Genomic DNA, 22,604 nt, shown 5'->3' with positions numbered 1-22,604 from the left:
CGACCACTACTGTGCTTGAGCGGCCTATAACAGGCTCCGTGGGACCTGAAGTCACTTCACCCTAAGATCAAGGAGCTCTAGAGCCGACTGAGGGGTGTTCCTGTCCTAAGGCTATTGATACTCACAAAGTGGGTATAGGTTGTCTCGAGAATAGCTACCTGTGTACCCTTGGGCCTTGGAACTTGGCTTCGAACCATGGGCTCTCCGCCAGGGCACACAACAGAACCTCTCCCTAAACCATCACCTTAGAGTATTTTCAGAATTAGGCAAGTGTACCGAATATGGTCTATACGGACTGCCCTCTCCAGTCCTAGCCTGAGCTCTGAGGTAAAGAATGCAGCCGCATTCCCTTCCCTTACAAGAGTGTCAGAATAGTCTTCCATCCTTTGCAGTGTTGTGAGCCACGTAAGGACGCGGTTGTGTTCGTGAGCAGGAACGCCCCTCTCCCGAAACAAAGTTTCGTCGTTCCCGCTCACTTCGTGACTGGATACAAACATGTTTGCCCCTCCATACTTTCTCTTTCTCAAGTCTGAACCTTCAGGAAGTCTCATACCTAGCATATTCATGCAGAGCCCGATGTATGAAAGGGATGGCTCCGGTTTTGGCTACTCGTATCTGCACTGCAGAACCGCATGGCCACCCACCCAGGAAGAATCAAAACGATGAGTCCACTTTATGGCCGTTTCAAGGCCAAATCCTCTATGCCGGTGTCTCCGGTTCTATTTCGACTACGTAATACTTGCGTTGTATATTTTGCGTATGACTGGGGTTATACTGGTTTCTACTCGGCTAGACCTGAAGCAAGAGAGCTCATTCTCGACCAAGCCGGAACGATTTCCTCACTCATCACACCAGTCTTGGTATATCACATGTAGTGGAACTCTCTTTAGCTTGGTCCCTTTTAATTATACTAATAGCAGGGTAATTGCCGGTTTCCCCGTCTATGAGCACATGGACTGGCTAACGCTACCCTAAGCCCTATTGTGGATTCCAATCATACTTTAACACATCTCTGTTCTTTTCAGACAGAACGGGAGCTGCGGGGTGCCCGGGATTGTCACGCCCCCTGTAGCTCGGATACGGAGGTCCCCGGCCCCGGCTTACCAGGGTCAATTGAATTCCAGGTGTTGACGCTTGTACCTTACACTTCTGGTTCAATCAGGGCAAAATCCCTTAGAAACCGACAAGGCACGTCTGATGAATATTTATGGGGTCAAGCTAACTAGACAGCTAGTATCTGAGTTACCTCTTTTACTCTTTTAAGGTAGAAATTCCGGCTAGATTCAGGTACCTCTGATACTGTAATCTACACATTGCTACCTCTAGCCTTACCAATCTGTTACTTTAAGCTTGGTATCTTGATCAGCAGCCTATCAAATACTGGGTCAAGACCCGTAAATATACATCAGACGTGCCTTCTCGGATTCTAAGGGATTAGACTTTAAGGGGGTGGGGGGCTTGCTTTTAGTGACCTACGTATTCACACATGGGTATGATGAGGATGGGCAGTGTCGTCGTTTCTGCATCTAAGAAACAATTTGATTATCAATCGTGTGGTGAGACATGCAGTGACCCAATTCGCCCACGGGTATTACATCGAGTGGGCAAAGGTTAGAAGCACCAGTGCTCCTCTAGTACTAATATTATATATTAGATTACTAGCGGTGGTCGCTAACTGCGGAGATTTAGGAAATTAACTAACTGTCGGTGCGACAGTTCTCGTAAAATGCACCGCGGCCTTTAGCGTCCTTCCCGACAGACATAAGCTGAAAATTAGTGCGAAAGGTTCAAAGCGGAGAGACAATCATTCTCAATGGATGGGTGGTTAGAGCTGCTCCTCTAATAGAATCACCCCATGGCAACATTTTTAACGCAACTACGTAAGTATTGAAAAGTCGAAATGTCTCTGCTGCAATACGTGAAGTAGCCAATAGGTTCTCAACTAGGTACGTAAGTATATGTTTAAGATGGAAAAACTTTGTTCGGCGTGATACATTAGGCTGGCTCTCGGCGTTCGCCGTCCTCCGAGCCTCTGTCTTTCTGGAGTTTTAATTTGCTAGGACTGAAGCTATACAAATGTTTATAGCTCATGAGACAGCGATTATCCACGGCGTGGGTGTGGGTACTCAGTAGATGCGGTCGGAAGTAGGCATCCAAGTTAAGACAATTACTAGCATGATTAGGTTGCTCATATAATATTACTGAGAAGATTAACAATGGCCTAACCTAAATTATCGTGTGCTTAACGCAGCCATGTTTCGCGCCGAATGACCACATCGGTGGGGGTGCGCATAGCACTAGGTGGCCATCTTTATGCCAACATCGACATCGGGAGATCGCTCGCGGTCGGCCGAAAGTCAGCCCTGCGGCCGAAAGTCGTGGACCGTAACCCGTGGCCTACGGGACGCACGGGGCCCGGGTGCTTCTGTATCAGCCAACTCATCTGAACGGACAAGCGACGCCGTTGGGACATCTATGGGCCCGCTGATTTTGGCATTCAGCAGCCATATCAACGAATAGGCTCGGCTCGCCCGTCAGCCAACCTTGGACTACCTACGAAGATGGAGACAGTACGGAGTATACTGCTCTCTTTGACTCGACTTGTCAGCAGTACTCTTTCCTCTTACTAGCCATGCAGTCAAGGAATATCTGTCCTATTCAGGGAACGTATTGTTATTGGCAGGATCAGCACGAGCCCGAGCTCGCTTAGCCCCAAAAGGCTGCCCCAGAGAAACACTTATAATTCACCTTGGTAGATGCGCGTCAAACCCCCCTGACGCATGCCCTTGGCAGTCAACGGAACGGCACATTACCCACAACTAACTGCCTGCTCAGCATTTCTAACTAACCCTTTTTGGAAAGTGGTAGGATAAGTCGGATGAGCAAAAGCTTATTTGTGCGGCATGTTGCCGCGGAGATCGATCACCCGCACCAAATTAATGTCCAGCCTATAACGGGCAAACCCCACAAAGATAAGGTCAACGGACGGACACTTCAGTTAAGTTACAGTGAATGCGGGGAAGTCCTGTCAAAATTGATTGAACTTTAAAAGGTCCCCGTAGCCCTGATATGCTAGTTAGTGCTTGGACCCGCAAGGACCACGGAGCGCGCCTTGAAAGTAGCTGCCGCGGCCAGGCCGGCAAGATGACCGCATCAAGGAATGTGGCATAGGCTGCTCAGCTTGACATGGTGCAGCTCCGTCACCTTTGCGCTTGTCCTGTGCCAATCCTGGGGTAACAGGTGTGAAGGGCCAACGGAAACGCCGCGAACCTACGGGATGGTGTGCCACGATGCGGCGCTTATTGGGATAACTGCGCAGGTTCATCCCCTCAAAGGAAACCTCTGGGATGATCGCTTCCATTCAGTCTCCTACGGACGGCTTCGGAACGACTGCTGTTTCTAGCTAACCGAACTACTACCGTAGGCGAACCAGGAGTAAAGGGGGAACGGCAAGGAGAGAGTATTACATCCAATCGTGACTACTATCGAGGTATTGTCATCTGGCTACTGTAATTCAGCCGCACTATGCGGCTACCTGGTTTCTACGAAACTTGCATACTCCTGGGGGGTGAGCAATGGTGGGCTACTGAGCCTTTGCCTAGTTAGTCGAGTTGTGCAGCAAATGCTACCCTGACTTGACATATTTGTCTTCAAGACGGCAAGGCCATTTGACATTATACCGGTACAGAAATCCCCGCAGAAAAGAGGTTACACGACGATCAAGATGACTGGGTGGTCTGCAATAGAGCTGAGGTAGATCCTTCCAAGCACGGATGACCAGATCCGTGAACCTTGATGTCTATAGTATTTTGAAGAACGGGACTCTCAGCATCCCATGAGACATGAGAGAAGCATTGGCGATCTCGCTCTATATAAAGGACCGTCACAGCCGTCCCCCAAGTACAGGAATCTCAGAAGCACAACCTCAGTCCCGCAACACTCAACGCCAAAATCGCATATACTCTTCATTCAGCTTCCACAATTAGTAGCGATGAAGTTCACCACTGCTATCATCTCCGCCCTCGCAGCTGTAGCTGCAGCGAACCCAATGCCAGATGAGCAGGGCCATCTTGAGGCCCGGCAGGGTGGAAGCGTAGGTGTTGTCCCTCAATTGATGTGGCAAGTCGACTAATCTCGGAGAATAGATTATTTGCGCTGCTTTCACGACTATCATTCCCTCGTTTTGCCCTACCATTGGGGGCACTTACTCATGGTGCTCAGCTTATTTCCAGTTGGGGGTACAGACACCTCCCCACTTGTTACACGTGAAAACTTACTGACCATGACCGAAATTCAGCAATGCTTCTGCAACAATAATGATGCTGCCAATAAGCGACAGGCCTTCATGGCATGCTCTCAACAAGTACGTACCTGTATTCTTCATTTTTCTTTTCCTATCTTTCTTTCGCTTTTGTTGCCGCCGGTCGCTAAATGCTTGCTAACGTTGGAGCAGTTTTTGAATACTATCCCTGCTTCATAAGTTGACGCAGGCCCCCAAGATGCTACCATTGGCTAGGAATGCCGGCGGCAACTACTCATCGCCTTTTCCCCAGGATAACACATGCTGGATAATGTTTTTGCTGGTGGAGTGAGCGCCCGGTCGTTGTATGGAGTTCTCCCTTGGGAGTTTAAGCTCGGCCGACCGGAAGCGGGCCTACTGTCACTATCATTTGCCAGATTCGCTTGAATACTATTTATTTCTGAAGAATTGTTGTTGGAAGCGCAAGGTTTCTGTCAGGAGTGATATCACGGCGGGTAACGAGGTTATTCTGGCATGATGCTGATGCTTGCTCTAAGACTTCTAGCTATGGATAACGTGTGACTGATTTGCTGTCGGGACCACGTCGCCTGAGGTCTATTTCTACCGCTGTTTGAGGCCATTCGCACTCATTCCGCTGCCACTTCGGGCGGTAGAAGCAACAGACCTAGGATGAAATGCCAGGGCCTTCCCGCCCAAGTTATAACCCTCGTAGCCAATTCTAAGTCCAGATGGTGGCTTTCTGGACTAACATTGACTTGTATGACAGCTCACTTCTACAATATCTTGGAGTAGCTGGTAGCAACTCTCAAATCCTCCAGATCAATGTAAGATTAATGCTAGGAAGCGGGACTTCCTTATGCCTTGTGCGTTTCGCTCTGCTTGCAGTCACAGGACTGATTTCAGCATTAGAGCCCATATATGTCTGCACCTTGGCCAAATGTCACATTCAATATCGCTTCTCTGAGCTTCCGATTGCCTGCCGTTAACTCGCGTATCTTCCTTATGGGTTGGTTCCGAAACCAGTGCAAGGGATACGGAAACAAGATGATTCTGACATATTTTTATAGATCTTCGCGTCCGCCTTTGCTAACTGGATCGGGGTGTTGATTCTCGATCTCTTCAGGGAACCCACTGCAGAATGGACAGTCGTTATGCCCTAGCAGTGCATATCATGTCCGTCGCAAGATCCGACGGAATCTTACTCAGCATTAACGATTTGAACTAGCTCACGCCGCTGGGAGTATTATATTAGCGGTGAAGCCCGCTTCCGTGTATTTTCTCGACCAATTCGCGCCCTGGGCAGGATACGAAGATCACTGTTAATGAACAAGAGTACGTCTCCCTTGAATTCAATCAGCTAGGTTCTCTGTGCTGGAATAAGGTCACAGCCACAAATCTCAACTGCAAATNNNNCGATGACTGACCAATGGCTACAGTATAAAGCTGATATGATAATAACCTTAATTATGACTCCTTGGCCGGCCCTGGAGGCGTATAAAAGGTTGCCTCCAATCCCTCGGCCAAGAAGAATTCAATCAGCCCCAGCTAACTAACACATGAGTCACGTGACGGAAGAGCATACGCAAGCAAGCAACCGTCTTTATGCAATTTTCTAATAAGTAAAATCCAGAATCCCTCCTAGAATGATAATCTATGCCCAGATTCTTTTACAGCTTGATGTCGATCTGGAGATAAATTGGATGTATTGCCCTTAGGTGCCAGATAGGTAAATTATAAGCCTAAAAGACTTAATAAAACAGATAGAAAGAGACGTTAAATTATCATTATCAAAGTTACAGGTAAAGGACCGCCAGATTCTGTCATTCATGCTAGCGACATCCCTCCTGCACTTAGTTGGCGATCCATGGTTGCGAACTCACCTTAACAGAGGGCAAGGTGGAAAGGGAGCACATTGCCTCGCCATCCTGCCGTTTGTTCGACGGCATCAACGGCCACGCCCTGAGCATCGCCCAGATGAAGAACTACCGGAACGTGCGGTATCTGGTCCCCAAGACGGCGGCCTGGACGGCTGCCGAGGACGAGGCCATCTTGGAGCAGGACAGCCTGTTCTTCCTCACGGGCGAGACCAACGGCTCGGCCTCGGAAAGAGAGTGGCACTCCTTCCACCCGCCGAGGCATTGGCTGCGTCATTTAATGACATACTGGCCATACGTCAACAGGGGCTGCCAGGTAAGGCTAAGCAAAAGCTAAGCAAAGCAAGCAAAAGGTCCCTTAGCTCTGGCGTTACTGACATTTGTCGCGCCGCAGGATACTCCTGACTTGGTGTCGCTCCCGGCGCACTCCTACTGCCTGGATCTATACGCCAAGGCATCGTACCACGCCCTGGGCCGCGTGGACCTAGATGGCCTCTGGCACTGGCGCGAGATACAGACGCCATCAGGCCTGAGGATGAAGAAGAGCATGCGCGCGTCTGGGCCACCATCATCGAGGAGTACCCTGAGATGGTAACCGGGTATAAGGCGGTCAAGGAGCATAACCTCGAGCAAAACGAGAAGCTCATGGCGCCGTACCGCGCCAAGCAGGAAGCTGCCCTCCAGGAATGGCATGTCTTCCGCGAACGCGTGGCGGCATGGATCTCATGCCAGGGAGGAGGAGATGATGCGCAAGGGCAGCACAGTCAAGCAGTGGAAGCGGAACCAGGCCCAGGCCCAGACTTTGACTGGCGGTGCCTCTACTGGCGGTGCCATCCTATGAACCCGTGCGTGCCTGGCCTCCGCAACCGGGAGCGCATCTGGAATGATTGTCAAACGATCCTGCATTATGTGGGTCTGGGGTCCGCGACAGGCCAGATGGAGAGGAGCCGGGCGGATATTCTCAAGAAGGCCATGGATCCATCGCAACCGGGGTGGACTACATTAGTCAACCGGGACTACGGATAGACAAGGATCGAGTTTGCCGCCAAGTTGGTTTCCTTGGCATGATTCTCAGACTGCCTACGTGCTTGTCCCAAGGCACCTTGCAGTCCGCAAGACCTTGAGTAGCCGCTTCGACGTCTGCATCGTCAAAAGAACATAAAAGGCGGTACATTTCTTTTCCAAATCCGAAAGGCAGCTTCTCTAAGATCTGAAGAGCTCTCTCTCTGGTCAGCCGATGCAAGAGACCCGCGAAGCAACCACGGAACTCGTCATGCGTGCGAAGCAGTGACTTGGATCATTCAAGAGAATATTTCATTCCATCAACCCAGCCTCCTGTAGAAAGATGTGACCTAGTGGACCCAAATGTTAATTCAGCCACAAATACGAACTCAGCCCCTACGCTGCCTAGCTTGGTAGCGGTCTCGTCGGCCAGCCGACAATCTCGAGAAGCGCCGTTGCATTCAGCTTGAGCGCATCAGCACTGTAACAAGAGCACCAAGATTGGGTTGCTGGTACAGGAGGCCGTTAAGTCTCAAAAGGATATTGTTTGCAATACATACCAGTTTTGAACTTCTTCTCCTCTTGGCCGTGGCCCTGCTTCCAGGTGGCGCAGCTCTGAATGGGATCTTGACAGCTTCATGGTTCCGTTCCGCAGATCCATGTACAACTCCGATATGACAGGAAGATTGAAATCAAGGTCTGTAGGACTTCAAACACAGGTCGGTCAATCCTATAATCTGCTCCATGCGACATGCCAGCCGTGGCCCCTATTCTTTTGCTTTCACGGTGTAGTATATTCTGAACCACACAATGGGGCTCCTCCTTGTTCTCCAGTCTTCCAAGTCTGTCCATAGCAAGATCGTCGACTCAAACAAGCTGGGCTGAGTCCATATGGGAGCGGAGTCGCCGGCATGAATCACACAGACATAACAAGAAATGCAGGAGAACTCTCTTCCCCATCTTTTTCCTTCTCATCCATCATCTTCCGCCCTTGTGCAGCCTCTGCCTGCACAACAGCTCGTTCACTATGACGGTGATCTGCTGCAAGCTCGTCACTGTTGGCGATGGTGCCTATGGGAAGACCTGTTTGTTAACGTGGGTTTTCCTTTTCCCCGGGCCTCTTCGCATTTCATCTCCGGGTTTGCGGCCAGTGCCTTGCTACATTGTGAACCCTCATTAATTACCATGCCACGACGTGTCGCTGTGTCTGGAATCATGAAACTCTTTGCTGACTTGTTATTATTGAATAGTACCTTCGCCGAGGGCACTTTCGCGGGCCCTGAGATAAGATGAATCCCCATTGATTTCCGAAAGTTTTACTCGCGCGCTTTGTCTGTTGTCCCTTTCTTTATTGCAGCGTCCAGCCTAAGGCTTATCCTAACCGCGCCTTCTTCACAAACTCTGATATAAAGATGAATTGATAATAACGATAAAAGTGGTAGATTATACTAACTTAACTAAACCTAGGGCTGGGTTGCTGAAGTCAAGGTTGATAGCAAGCATTTTGAACTGGCCTTTTGGGATACTGTTAGCCGGGAGGGCTATCACTGTATCAGGCCCATCTCATACCCTGACTCCCATGCCATCTTAATCTGCTTCGCCATCAACTTACCCGATTCGCTCGATCACGTTCTTTAGAAGGTTAGCTTTTACTACAACCTACCGCCTAACTATACTATCCTCAGTGGCAGCGTCGTTGTAATTCGCTACTAATAGATACTTTACCTTTTAGTGGATTGTCGAAGTTCTAGACTTTACGCAGGGCCTGCCCCTTATTCTTATTAGATGTAAGAAATATCTTCATTACGGCCAGGAGGCCCTTAAGGAGCTATCGAGGACGGGCCAGAAGCCTGTCTCTCTTAAGAAGGTAAAAAGATTTCATTATAAGCTAGAGACTAAACTTTTAATCTATCTCTATTATTAAAATAATTTATGTCTCCTTATTATACTAATATTAGAATAGGGCAAGGAAATCTGTAAGAAGATCCAGGCTTCTAAGTATGTAGAGTGCTCTACTAAGACTATAGGGGTTGTCTGTAAGGTCTTTAAGCACGCTGCGCGCACTGCTTACTTGTTTCAAAAAGGTCCCTTAGGTCTTAAAGGGAAGGAGTATATAATTCTATAACTGTATAGGAGTAGGACTATAGTTTGATTTCCTTCCTACTGTCGACCCGAAGCGCACTTATGACCCCCGCAACCGAGGCTTATAGTTTAGTCTGTTCGCTCAATGGAGCCAGTGAAATTCACAGAAGGTTCACAGTGTAATGTAGGGCCCAGAAGTCTTAAACTTTTAAAACGTAATACTAATAATAATAATATGCTCACGCTTGGCCTTTAGCTTGTTAAGGACTTAAGCGTACTTAAAGGAACCCTGGTCAAGCTCGGCGGCTCCCAACTTACGGATTGCCAGCATTAGAAGAAGACTGCTAGTCAATATCACAGCTACGCAAAGCGCGGACGCCCGCATCCCAAGATTAAAAGACCAGTGCACTTAATAGACTAGACTAGTATGAATGCATTCCTGATTACCATTTTTGACTCTTTCCCTCCCTGGCAGGCTTTAAATGGCCGTTCCGTCTAGGTAATTCATTTTGGGAGCCGCTTTAGACCTTGCTAGTATATGCCCAATGAAGTCACTCATACTATATAGAATTAGAAGGTAGTATGGGATCACTACACCGCGAATGCCTTAATGCATAGCCTTGCAGTCCAATACAGTGCGTTAACGTATTGAGATTCACACCTGCCGGGCATCGCGTTGTATACAGCTTTAACCGACTCTATGTAATTCTGTTCCAATGAATAGCTGAAGAACCAACTTCGTCGTATTCTTGTCTTGACACGCAGAAGCGTGGAAACGACGACAAAGAGGCGAGAATTGACCCGCCTACCCAAGGCTCAAGGCCGGGGTTTGAGCCAGTGACTATATGGACCCGAGCCCTTGACTTGGATAAACCCCTGATTTCGCTTTCCAAACGCTGAGGAAATCCTGAAAACTTGGAAGTTCCCCCTGTCTACTGGCTGGTTAGCTGACTTGTATAATAAAAGAACGCCAACTCCTTCGCATGTCCAACTTACAAGAATAATATTATTATAAAATAACCGCCTGATGTCAATATCGCAGCGTTGAATACAGTCTAGCACAATACTCTGAACGCCTTCAACCGCAGCCCCTGTTAGTCGAGGGTTAAATAAAGCCTCTCCTATCTCGAACTGCTCGTTGCCGATGTTGACTTCTTGTCCATCTGGAAGCTTCCAGGTAGATTTATTAGTCCAATATTCCGAAGTTGGAGATTTCTTTATATGGCAATGGGCTTCCTTTATCCTGCGCATAACTTCCTTCTCTGCAACGGAGCTTAACCAGCCACTTTTACCAGTAGAGAGTCTTGTCAGGTAGTCTGTTAAATCCTCTCCTCCAAAGTCAACCCTCCTTATAGCAGATTTTACTGTATATCCCCCATCAACAGGAAGGACATGCGTTACCCCTTCACCAATATCTAATACGACGCCAGTTCCGCGACCCGACGAGTACATAGAAAGCACTGCTGGTATGGCAATATGCAGAGCTGCCGAATCGAATGTTTCGAATAGTATTTCGCATACTTTATCGCGATTTGAGAGAGGATTGCAAGGCGGCTCGGTGAGAAGTATCCTCCGCTCTGACGGCGGCGCGTTGATAGTCTTAAAGGCATGATCCCATAAGAGCTCCATGTCAGCCCAGGAGGTCACCACTCCACGAGTAATAGGCCGTGAAAGGCTGACATCGGCCCGTCGTTTGAGACTGTCTTCGCCGAAAAGGACGTCTCGTCTTTGCAATAGGTTGGGTACCCTAAAGGAGAGTTAGGAATCGATGAGTTCTTAGGCGGAACTCGACCGTAAGGAGCTCAAAATTAGATAGGGATGCAGTCTCACACACCCTTTATCTTGCACATAGCCAACAACAGAGGCTGGATTGGCTAGTTATCAGCTTGTATTCTGTGGTCAAATCGTGATAATGCAATGTTGAAGAGGCATGAAAGCATAATCATAAAATAAAAATTCTAGACGTTGCATTTCTATTAACCTACGGATCATGGCCTTTGGGCTGTCATCCCCAGCCATGCCAACTTTTAGTACGCTTGACCTTGATAGGGAAGGAATTAGATTAAGACTAAAACGTTTTATGGTATTAAGATAACCAACCCGTTGTCTAACACAATGCTCTGTTCTAATCCAGCATTAAATTAGCACCTAGTGGCATGCTCTGTAATAACGAAGGTCATCATACCTGGATCCATAGGTGTATGCTGTTATGTCGTCGAGCGTTGACTTCTGGTATGGGCTGTGGGTGGAGAGATAGCTGAGCTAAATATTCCACTTCGGCTCAGTACTCTGTAGTATTGTATCGCATGTACAGTGACGACAGGTTCGTCACGTCAAAAGTCAAGCTATCGGATAAGCCGGAGGTAGGTTACCCGACTATTTAAGGTGGATTCCTGTGCTCGCCTCAAACATTGGTTGGTTGCCTTAGTCTGCCTCGCCTCACGCAAAGGGTTAAGACGAACATCAGGACACAAGCTGAAAGTGCTGCTAGCTCCACAAAGGCATGTTCAAACTGAAATCTCGCCAAACTCTATTTCAGCCACGAATGGATACGACTACGCTATGCCTATGAAGGTGGTATGAGGCGAGATAGTGTAAATATTCAGGCTGTAAGCATCGAGTCGACTCATAGTTTCGGTAAAGACATTGGATGTGCTTAATGGCGACTATAAGGCGCTTACGACTTTATGAGAAGTCAATTTAGAACATGATGTCTACATTTTAATTCACATCGGTATTGGCTGTCGCCATAAACTGAACGAGAGCCGTGGACAACAGAGTCGCGAAGCTCCCGCTCTTAGTAGGAACACCTGGACATCAGAATGCTCAAGGCTATGGAGGCTTCATACACCTTATGCAGTGGTCGGTTGTTCTTGTGGACCAGTCTAACTGACAGCTCGAAGCTTGAATCACTAGAGCCTTAGTATTAGTAGATGTCAGCACGAGGAGTCAATGTTAGCAAGAGCAGTACCTGATCGCTGAGTAAGCAGCGACCAACGTCACCTCCATTCAATTGATCGAATTCGTCTCTAGCTAAGAGTGAGTGCTATAGGCAACGGTTTTGGACCAGATCTGCAGAAGGTAAGGCGATGCCTACAAGACATCGTGAGTCAATGTAGGAAAAGAAGGCTTGGCGCAGTCGTTCCGAAACCATCCCTAAGTATGGAGGCAGAGTGCCTTGCAGAATGAAAGGCGCTAGGCAGAATAGTGGCGCAGCTGTGGGAGGCATCAAGTTTAGCCACCCAACTCCTCTTAATAAGAATCACTGCCTCTATATCGCGCTCTGTGGATCAACTGATATCGCGTAACATGGTTCAGTAGATATTTGGGTCCAGCTCCACTGAGTCCCATTATATGCTGCTTTCGACGCACCGCCATTGTTGGGGTAAGGGTTCTTCGAAAGGGCGGCAAGATATATGATGTCGGAGTCGTTTGGATCAATCGTAAAGCTGGCCAGAAACGCGAAGGAAACGTTGAAATCGGGGATAGGGAAGATCTTGGACCAGCTCCAGCCGTTGCTGTTTAACTGATAGAGAGCACCCGACGAAGTGTCGTTTATGGCCGTCATAGCGTAGACACGCCCATGGCCATCACCTCCAATGCGCAATACGTTTAAGTTATCAGCTGAAGCGTCATCAATTATTCCATCGTTGCAGGGTATCCATCTAGCCGCTTGATCAGTCCACGGCCTGTAGAACTCGAGACGCCGCTAATGAAATCGCGGACCTCGGGTCAATCCAAATGTCGGTTACTGGTAGTTGTAGGAGTCCCTCATTTGCGGTCGTTAAATCCCAGCTCATTCATCCATCTGTCGAAATAATGACTGCGCCGGCACCGTTTCTAAGATTTCATCGCGCGTCCCACATGGGAAGGTCATGGACATTTAAAGCGGCTGCCCAGACTCTTGAGACCGATGTATCTGGGTCCAACGCCAAAGCATATATGTTGTTCCAAGGAGTTTGAGTGAGTTGCCATGTTTTGTGTCATCTATTGTTCGCCAGCCAGCAAAATTGGTCATTGCAGCAAACTGAAGCGTTGCGGAATGAGGTGAGTAGTAGTAGTTCCAGCAACTCATGATCTGCAACCCGCCTGCGGGTTGAGAGAGCCTGGTACCATCGGGTGCATGGACCTGCTGCCAGGTAGTGCCACCGCTGAGTCTACGACTCGACACAGTTGTGGAAATAAATACACTAGTAATCGTAGTTGCCATTATAATAGACGAATTGGACGACGAGGCTGGAAGACTTGAAAAAGTATCGTTCCATCCCCATAAGCCGCTTAGCTATGAGCCATTTGAAGTAAAGGAACTACCAGAAGTTCTGTTACAGCCGTATAGTTTAAGACTGGGAACCAGTCATTGCCCCCGTTGTTACTTCGATAAATCATGGCCGGAGGTGATATTTTGCCAGGCGTGTTGGTAGTGCCTTTCGCTGCAACGTAGATCACCTGAGGACTGGCGTCACAGCTCGTCACGCTGGTCGAGCTCAGTGAGTCAGACGTATGATCCATGCCGGTAGTGGAGGCTGATTTCCATGCCGTCCCTCCCGTTGTACTGGTGTAAAGAACACCTTGAATCGAGGATGGAGAAATGCGATGAATCTCACCGCTTCTCCCCCGCTCCCACGAAACACGCCAACCTCTTCTATACCAGACTGGGAATAACACGCGAGACTCAACCATCTGATCATGAGCAAGCAGCCTCCAATTCGGCCAGAATAAGGATCCTTCGTTCAGTTCCAGCTCACAACGAGCCAACCCAAGAACCCTCAAAGCCGAAACAAAGACATTTTTGCAAAGCTCCGCGACTCAATCCCCCAGAATGAGAGTCAGTGGCAACAGGCCCGTGGCCTTCACAGTTATACTACAGCAGAGAATGTACTGCAGAAGACAAGAGACATACTGGAACTCAGAATCGCGAAGCAAGATTGCGAAACTTCTTCATAATCGCATCTTGCTGCGTTGACTGGCATCTGGGGAGAAAGCAACAACCTTACCAAGAGTTCAAGATACAGATCAGTGACACAAGTGAATTGAAGACACAGAGGTACATGTCTGCTTTGCGTGCCATGAGCCAAGCCATGGAACGAGTGTATCTTCGAGGACCACGCCATCGCGTCTTTGAAGGGGCTCTTTTCTATTGTATGTCTCAGATTGACTTTCCGGTTCAGTTGTCTTATTGCATCTTAGCACGCATCTCGCCATTCTTTCTAACGCATTACACCAAAGAGACAGGAGAGTTCGACTCATGTTTCCTGACGTTTCGTTGCATACGCCCTGAAATACAGGCGTCACTGCCCCTCGCGCCCGCATTTATTCTCAAGTATTGACATCCCCAGCATAGGTGAGGTGTCACTCTGTTGAGATGTTGAATCTCATTGACTGATGAAAAATAGCTTCAGGGATATCTGCGCAGCTCTGTGTACAGAAGTCCTCAGCGAGGATAGCTGCGACAGCTGTTGCGAAGCAAAATGTTACGTGGGACACCAAAACAGGCTTAATTCTTGGCAGCGATGTGTTATTCTCAACACTCGGCAAATCTTGTATTATCCCATATCCATTCCTCTGAGCTCTGACAATAATTGAGGAATTAGTCCATCATGTAACTATAAATGTTAAATCCGTAAAGAGAGCTTTTTTCTAAAGGCATCATGTAAAGTCAAATGTCTGAACCCATCCCAAGGATTGTTCCAGGGTAGAGGTGACGATGGCGATCGATCAACTGATAAGATAAGGATAACCGATAACGATAAGTAAGGTTAACGCGTCAACGCGCTCCCTCCAAACCAAGTCACGCAACTCCAATTCCAGCGATTGACTCACATACACCACAATTGGCTGTTCCATCGGCCCATTTCACGCCAAGTCACGAGTTGCCGCGTTCGACTCGTGGTCCCATCATTCGACTCGTCCTACTAATCAACGCGTGAGGAGCGTGTTCTGGAAACGTGGCCAGAGCTTCTAGGGCAAAAGGTGTGGCCATTTTGAAGTGTGTCGTCAGAGTCACACCAGTTTTCGGTGAATTGACGGTGGTAAAGACGCGATGTAGGACGCGTTGAATGTAAACATTGTAGAATGTTAAATACGTGATTGAACCGTGGGAGAAGTTTACAGGTCGATCTTACATATCGTGTCGAGATCGCATACAATTCTATGCAATTTTATGCACTTCTAATTCCTTAATTGATCAATCCAAGACTCAACATGTCTTCCAACATTGGCCTTGTAGACGAGTATCTCGCCAAAGGAACATGGAAGACCGCTGAGAACGCCAACTCAACCTACTCCCACCAAGGACTCATGCAATACGTCTCCAACCAAATCATCTCTCAATACTGGCTCGAAAAGATCTACACCGAAAAAATCCGACAGTACGACTACGAGAATCGTTTCCATATCCATGATCTCGGCTTTCTCAGCGCGTACTGCTCTGGTTGGAGCATCGAAGACATTCTCCTGCAAGGCTTTGGCGGCGTTGAGAATAAGATCCAATGTCGACCTGCTAAACATCTCAACACTGCGCTTAATCAGATCGTCAATTTCCTGTTTACGCTACAAGGTGAACTTGCTGGTGCTCAGGCCTTGTCTAGTTTTGACACGTATCTTGCGCCATTCATCCGCAGCGATGATTTATCTTATACCGATGTGTTCAAATATGTTCAGAGCTTCGTTTACTCGCTTAACGTCCCAACCCGAAGCGGTTTCCAAGCCCCGTTCACGAATCTCTCACTCGATCTCATCTGCCCAAAACGACTCGGCGATCAATGCGTTATTATTGGTGGCGAATTACGAACCGATTGGGTATACAGTGACTTTCAGGAAGAGATGGATATACTTAACAAGGCATTTGCTGAAGTCATGATACAGGGCGATGGAAATGGAAATATCTTTTCTTTCCCCATCCCGACTTATAACGTGTCGGATGGGATTGATTGGGAATCGCCTCGGTGGCAGTCTATCTGGGAGATGACGGCCAAGTATGGTGTTCCATACTTTGCCAACTTCATCAACAGCGATCTCGACCCCGAGGATTTTCGGTCCATGTGTTGTCGATTGAGGCTCGATCTCAGTAAACTTCACTGTAGAGTCGGTGGCCAGTATGGCGCAAGTCCTTTGACTGGCTCCATTGGCGTTGTCACGATCAATTTGCCCAACCTGGCATACCGATCGAATGGTTCGAAGGAGGCGTTCATGGCAGAGTTGACCAGCACGTTGAGAGTGGCCAAGGACTCGTTGGAGATCAAGCGAAAGCTTGTGGACGACAACTCGTCCCTATATCCCTACGCTGCTCATTACCTATCAGCTACCAAGCATCGCACTGGATCATACTGGACGAACCATTTCAGCACCATTGGCGTCAACGGCATGAACGAGGCACTCGTGGATCTTCTCGGTGAAGGTATTGCCGAACGAAAAGACTTTGCCCTCGAAGTTCTAGAATTCATCAAAGACAAACTTCAAGAATTCCAGAAGGAAACAGGGAACTTGTACAACCTCGAAGCTAGTCCCGCAGAGAGCACATGCTACAAGTTTGCCAAGCGCGACAAGGAACTGTTCCCTGATAAGAAGATTCCTACTTACTACACCAACTCCACGATACTACCTGTCGACACGACGGAAGGTCTCTTCGAAGCTATGGGCCATCAAGAAGCACTTCAGTGCTCTTACACTGGTGGTACTGTCTTCCATGCGTTCCTCGGTGAACAGCTACCCAGTTGGAAACTGGCTAGAGACCTGATCAAGACTCTCACTGCACGCTTTCGCATCCCGTACATCACACTCACGCCGACCTTCAGTATTTGTCCGACCCATGGTTACAGAGCAGGCGAGCAGCCAGAGTGCACAGCATGCGGAGAACTGACTCTTGTTTACTCCCGCATCGTTGGATACTTCCGACCCACGAGGGATTGGAATCGTGGCAAGTCGAAGGAGTTTGTGCAGCGAAAGGTGTACAAGTATGAGACTGGTCTGAGCAATGACAACAAGCTGCAGGAGCTGGAGAAGCAAGTCGCTGCAATTCAAGACTTACCTGTGGCTGGATACATCAAGAGTACGCTTAGTGACTACCCTGGCAAGACGCAGGCTTCCATCATGTTTACATCCCGCTGCAACCTCGCCTGTCCTTGGTGTCACAACGGGCCGTTAGTCCAGGGTGAGTGTGACGATGTTACAACTGTAGACATCTTCCGTCACATTACATCAACGTCTCACAAGTCATTCGTTGTCTCAGGCGGTGAACCTACCATCCACAAAGGTCTCCTCCCGTTTCTCAGAATCCTCAAGGCCGCAGGTATAAGCGTGAAACTCGACTCAAACGGCACATCGCCCGATGTTCTCAAGCAAGTCTTTTCCGAGAATCTCGTCGACTTCGTTGCGATGGATATCAAGTGTGCTTTGGAGAATTACAAGCGCGTCACGGGTAAAAAGGTCAAGCCGAAGCTTCTCGAAGCTAGCATTGATCTCATCAAGAACAGTGGAGTGCCTTATGAGTTTCGCACAACTGTCGTGCCAGAGTTAGTTGATGTCGAGGATCTTTTTGAGGCGAAGAGGTTGTCGGGGAAGAAGTTGACGATGCAGAGATTTAGGAATGGTGAGACGTTGTTGGATGCGAAGTTCAGGACGTTTCAGGAGCATACGGATGAGGAGTTTGATAAGTTGGTGAGTCAGGTTGCCTAATTGGAACGCTTTGCTGTTTCTATTTGAGGTTTTTCTTGTATGAGTAGTCACGTTCATTAATGGTAGAAGTGAACAAATTAGAACCCAATGAATGCATTCTTCCCTCCGCTAAGGGGTAAACTGATCAACCCGGCCGTTTTCCGAAACATATCCATCCACTGAGGATTATCAGCCCAAGTAGAGTCCCAGGAATTGTCGGGCCCGTAGATGATCTCACTCATCTTTCTCTGTATTTGACGATCGGACGGCACATGGCCTTGTGAGATCTCGGTAGATACATATTGTAACAAGAGCCTCTGTACCTCCTGGTGAGAATGAGGAACCTCTGATTCTCTTGAGTTTTGCCTAGGGCTCGTCTCATTGGTGCTGAATGGACTCAGAGCGTACGTGTCGACACGGTGGTCTACGCGTGAAGCTGAGAATGGTTCCATTGTTCGGCGCTGATCGCCTATCAAGAACGCAGGCATGTCATTCTCAACACGATCCTCGATTTGTTTGTCAAAGCCCCGATCACCTTTCCATTCTCTCATATCTGCCCCCGCACGAAAGTGTAAGGAAAGATGCTTCTGCCTTTCTGTCCAAGTTCCTAACTGAACATCACAAAATCCACATCTCGACCTCACATCATCTATTGACGATAGCCAGCTCTTCATAGAGTCGTTGAAGTTGCATCCTTGATGAAAGAGACGCAAGTGCTGTCGTAGGTGATCCTTGCGGTGGAATAGTCGTGCGGACTCTGGTTGAGCGGCACAGGCCGAGTAGTTGTGAGTCTCAGGGTGATCTATCGAGGGGTTGGGACATTTGCAGAAGATGCAGTAGGAATTTCCATCGGTCTGTTGTATTATCGGTCCATATCTTGAGCATCTGCATGTGAGTCAGTCATTGTAAGAAAAAGGCTGCTCTCTTTTCTTTACTGACTTCCATTGCTCGAGGGTTAAATGCATGGTCGTCTCATGTCTTTGCCAATCATGCTTCGTTTTAAAAGCGTCTGTGCAGAACGTACACTGGTATCGTCGTTTGGTTGTCTCCCTCTCTCGTGCATTGTTGATGTTCTGGCGCGTCTGTCTCCTTCTTCGTCTCAATCTCGAAGCCGATGCGATTGGTGAAGTCAGCGAATCTACAGACCCGACGGATGAATCTGAGGGGGCGCCATGGTATCCGCTGGACGATAGCCATAAGACATCTTCTGCCAAAGTGTCACTGGACGGGAGTTCCCCAGATGCCCTGCAACCTATGGAGTCTGATGGCTCCATTGATAAGTGTTGCAACCCTGTCCGGGACGGGCCGTTGTCGGTAAAACCGGCTGCCGTTTCGCCATGGATACCGGGGCTGCTGTCCAGAACATCGTCATGATGGTGAAGCCACGAGAGCCAGTCGTCCTCGTCAAGTAACGTATCGCCTCGTGGCGAACCTGACGCGCTCATGTCTAATTCAATTCGTACAACAAGACTTCGGTCCAAGGCACGAGGAGGGGATCGGAATATCGGAGGTGGCAGCCGACCTTATCGTTGGCGTTGTCACAGGGCGCAAAATTAGCTTACGCCCTTCAACATGACCCACTTCTGCAAGTGAAGGGAGCTACTGGACACGAAAGGGTTATCGACAGGCGAGACAGGGTGCATTGCAACCAGTATTTATTATATACGACAGAGTAGACAGAAACTGAGTAGATATCTGTATCTTACGCACTCTGCTTGTTTCGCCATGTCTGCACAAACTTCTACAAACGGCACAAGTGGTTCTGCAGCCTCCGCGAAAGGACAACTCGATGCATCCAAGCTCAAGTTCAACTTGACAACAGCGCTGAAAGACGTCCCCAAGCCCGGATCAGCTGAGCTATGGGAACAGAATGTCGCGACTGATCACATGGTAACTTGTCGCTGGACGGTACAAAACGGCTGGGAAGACCCTGTTATCAAGCCATTCGGCGACCTGACTATCTCACCGCTCGCATCATGCCTTCACTACGCAACTCAGTGTTTCGAGGGCATTAAAGTCTACCGTGGTTTCGATGGCCGCGTCAGACTATTTAGACCGGATCGAAACGCAAAGCGCTTGGTTATGAGCGCAGAGAGAGTTTCACTGCCAAGTTTTGATCCCGAGCAGCTTGTTGAGTTGATCAAAGCCTTGGTTCGCGTTGATGCGAAAAGTAGGTATTTCTATCTGCGGATTATTCTGTTCAAAAGGTGGCTCACAACGTGATAGAATGGCTGTCGGAGCCCGGCAGCTTTCGGTACATTAGACCAGCATTGATCGGAACCGGTCGCCAACTTGGTATTCAGATTCCCAAAGAAGCCATCTTGATGGTAACCCTCGTTTGTTGGCCCGACTTCTCCACCGAATCACCTCCTGGTGTCGAGCCACGATCTGATCTACGTCTTATCACATCAAGGAATGACACCATCAGAGCGTGGCCAGGTGGTTTCGGCTACGCCAAGGTCGGTGCGAATTATGGCCCTAGCTTTGCATCGCATTGCGAAGCGCAACAAGCGGGCTACGATCAGGTACTCTGGCTTCTGGGAGATGAAGGCCAAGTCACAGAGGCTGGAGCTAGTAATTTCTTCGCGGTCGTCCGAGACCAAAAGACCTTGAAGCCAGTTTTACTAACAGCGCCATTAACGGATAGAGTCATTCTCGATGGTGTTACCAGAAGATCTGTTCTTGACCTGGTTGAAAGCCGACTTTCCAAGGAGCTCGAGGTCAGAGAGGTTAAATTTACGATTAAAGATATTGAGAAGGCTTGGAGAAATGGTCTGCTTCAAGAAGCATTCGTATCTGGCACTGCTGTGAGTGACCCCAATCGAGCTTAAGAGGTGGCTGACTCACGCATTGCAGTTCTTTATCAAGAATGTATCGACCATTCGGGTCGGTGATTTCAACATCGACCTGCCGCAGAAGCAAGACGATGGGAGTGCATTCGGTCCGCAGATCAAGAGCTGGTTGAAGGATATCATGTTTGGAGGCGAGGGCCATGAATGGGGTGTCGTTGTGGAGTAAGAAGAACTACAAAATATACTTTTTCAAACCGATTATACAACTTAAATTGCATAGTGATGTTGTTCATCGTACTACTGACAGACGTTACGGTTCATCGTCATTGAGGAGACAATCTCGTTCCGCAAAATCCCTCGTGTGACTTAGACGATGTGGGGCTGGGAAGGCCTCAAAGCCTTAAAGTCTCGCTCTACTCCTCTTTTTGTGCATGCCAGCGATATCGAAGTGAACTACAACTACCGTCTACAAATGACCAAGCACGCTCCAGTGACTCTAGGTGTCTTGGGTCGGTATTATTCGGCCCGGCATACTCTAGGACAGTACCGCTCAGCATGTGTAACGGCAACGTACAACATATCGCTCCTGAATGACTCATTGTTGAACGAACTTGATAATGCACTCGAGAATACTCTGCAAGCCACTATTCGACAGCATTCTGGTCTACGATATGGCATTTCCGACGCGAAAGAAGCTGATGTCCCGCTGTTCAGGCAGATCTGTACATTCGACCGCGAGGACGTTTTGAAGGTCATCGATAGCCAAGATGCCAAAGGCCATGATGAAGTTGCCGGGGATATGATTGATGATGTTCTATCAAGAGTACTTGAAAGCCGTCATTCAGCGCTTTGGATCCGAAACAAGCCAGCCTGGAAGGTTGTTGTTGTCAAACATACCAGTAACTACAAGTCAGGCCCCTCTCTCAGGCTGGATATTTCCTTCTTCGCACACCACGCTATTGCAGATGGGCTAAGTGGCGTAGCCTTCCATGCATCATTAATGAGAAATCTCAAACTTGGCATACCAGTGCCTGCAAGATGGCCCCTAGAGTTGAACGAGGTACAAGACCCTCCGCCAACAATCGAAGAAAGCGTGGACTGCCTGTCGTGTAACTGCACAATCTGCACAACTCCCGACAAATCTGATGAGCCAGTCTGGGCGGGAGGCTCTGTATCTGCAGCACCAACGGTCGGCTATGAATCTCGAGTCCGGCTAGTGACAGTCCCAGCGGCACCGTTTTCTAGCCTTCTTAGAAAGTGCAAGCAGGCCAACGTCACAGTCACCGGGCTACTTCACGCTATCATATGCGCATCACTAAGCATCGCTATCAAGGAAGACGTACCTGGCTTTCGAGCTGTTACACCCTTTTCAGCAAGACGACATACTGGAGCCTCTGACGCCGAAATCGTCAACCATATTTCTTATCTGACGAGCTATGTTTCTCGAGAAGACTTGCAGAAGTTTAGAGACTGCCATCGTGGCTCTCACACAGAGGAGCAGCATATTATAGACCTTGCGCGTCGCTTCAGCAACGAAGTAGCTACAAAAGTCAAGGAGTTCCCGCACGGCAGTATGGCTACCAAACTCAGTCAAGTCCATGATATTTTACAAGAATGTCAAAGCCAAGGCGGTACAGAGAGACGGTACACATACGAGCTTTCCAATCTGGGCTCAGTTTCAAGCATACTTCCACCAGAAGATCGCGGCATTAAGCTTGACAGATTGGTCTTCACGCAATGCGGTTTTGTTGCTGGCCCTGCATTGGGGTTTAACTGTGCTAGCACCAGGGGAGGGGATTTCGCCATCAGCATTACTTGGCAGAGAGGCATTGTTGAAGAATCTGTCGTGGAAGACGTTGCTCGAGACCTAGAAACACGAATTGGGACATTTCAGTAGTACCACAAAATCGTTGATTCTTTCTTGCTTTGCGCGTATCGGAT

General features: G+C 48.5%; 4 protein-coding genes across 4 annotated transcripts; all 4 read left to right on the top strand.

Moving 5' to 3' along the window:
- Nucleotides 1–5,399: 5,399 nt before the first annotated feature.
- FTJAE_10203 (uncharacterized protein) lies at nt 5,400–7,161 on the top strand (the record flags this gene model as incomplete). The annotated part of the gene is made up of 4 exons (XM_037343022.1): nt 5,400–5,434; nt 5,487–5,593; nt 6,150–6,407; nt 6,590–7,161. 4 exons carry the CDS (start codon nt 5,400–5,402, stop codon nt 7,159–7,161), a joined length of 972 nt encoding a protein of 323 aa, XP_037202661.1.
- Nucleotides 7,162–15,420: 8,259 nt separating this feature from the next.
- FTJAE_10202 (ribonucleoside-triphosphate reductase) lies at nt 15,421–17,892 on the top strand (the record flags this gene model as incomplete). The annotated part of the gene is made up of 1 exon (XM_037343021.1): nt 15,421–17,892. One exon carries the CDS (start codon nt 15,421–15,423, stop codon nt 17,890–17,892), a length of 2,472 nt encoding a protein of 823 aa, XP_037202660.1.
- Nucleotides 17,893–19,596: 1,704 nt separating this feature from the next.
- Nucleotides 19,597–20,889, top strand: FTJAE_10201 (branched-chain amino acid aminotransferase; the record flags this gene model as incomplete). The annotated part of the gene is made up of 3 exons (XM_037343020.1): nt 19,597–20,041; nt 20,098–20,678; nt 20,728–20,889. 3 exons carry the CDS (start codon nt 19,597–19,599, stop codon nt 20,887–20,889), a joined length of 1,188 nt encoding a protein of 395 aa, XP_037202659.1.
- Nucleotides 20,890–21,036: 147 nt separating this feature from the next.
- FTJAE_10200 (uncharacterized protein) lies at nt 21,037–22,560 on the top strand (the record flags this gene model as incomplete). The annotated part of the gene is made up of 1 exon (XM_037343019.1): nt 21,037–22,560. The coding sequence occupies one exon, from the start codon at nt 21,037–21,039 to the stop codon at nt 22,558–22,560; it is 1,524 nt and encodes a 507-aa protein (XP_037202658.1).
- Between the last annotated feature and the right edge of the window lie 44 nt (nt 22,561–22,604).

The sequence above is a fragment of the Fusarium tjaetaba genome (assembly GCF_013396195.1).
Source record: "Fusarium tjaetaba strain NRRL 66243 chromosome Unknown NRRL66243_c0000238, whole genome shotgun sequence".
NCBI classification, from domain to species: domain Eukaryota; kingdom Fungi; phylum Ascomycota; class Sordariomycetes; order Hypocreales; family Nectriaceae; genus Fusarium; species Fusarium tjaetaba.
This window is presented reverse-complemented; position numbering and strand designations above follow the sequence as displayed.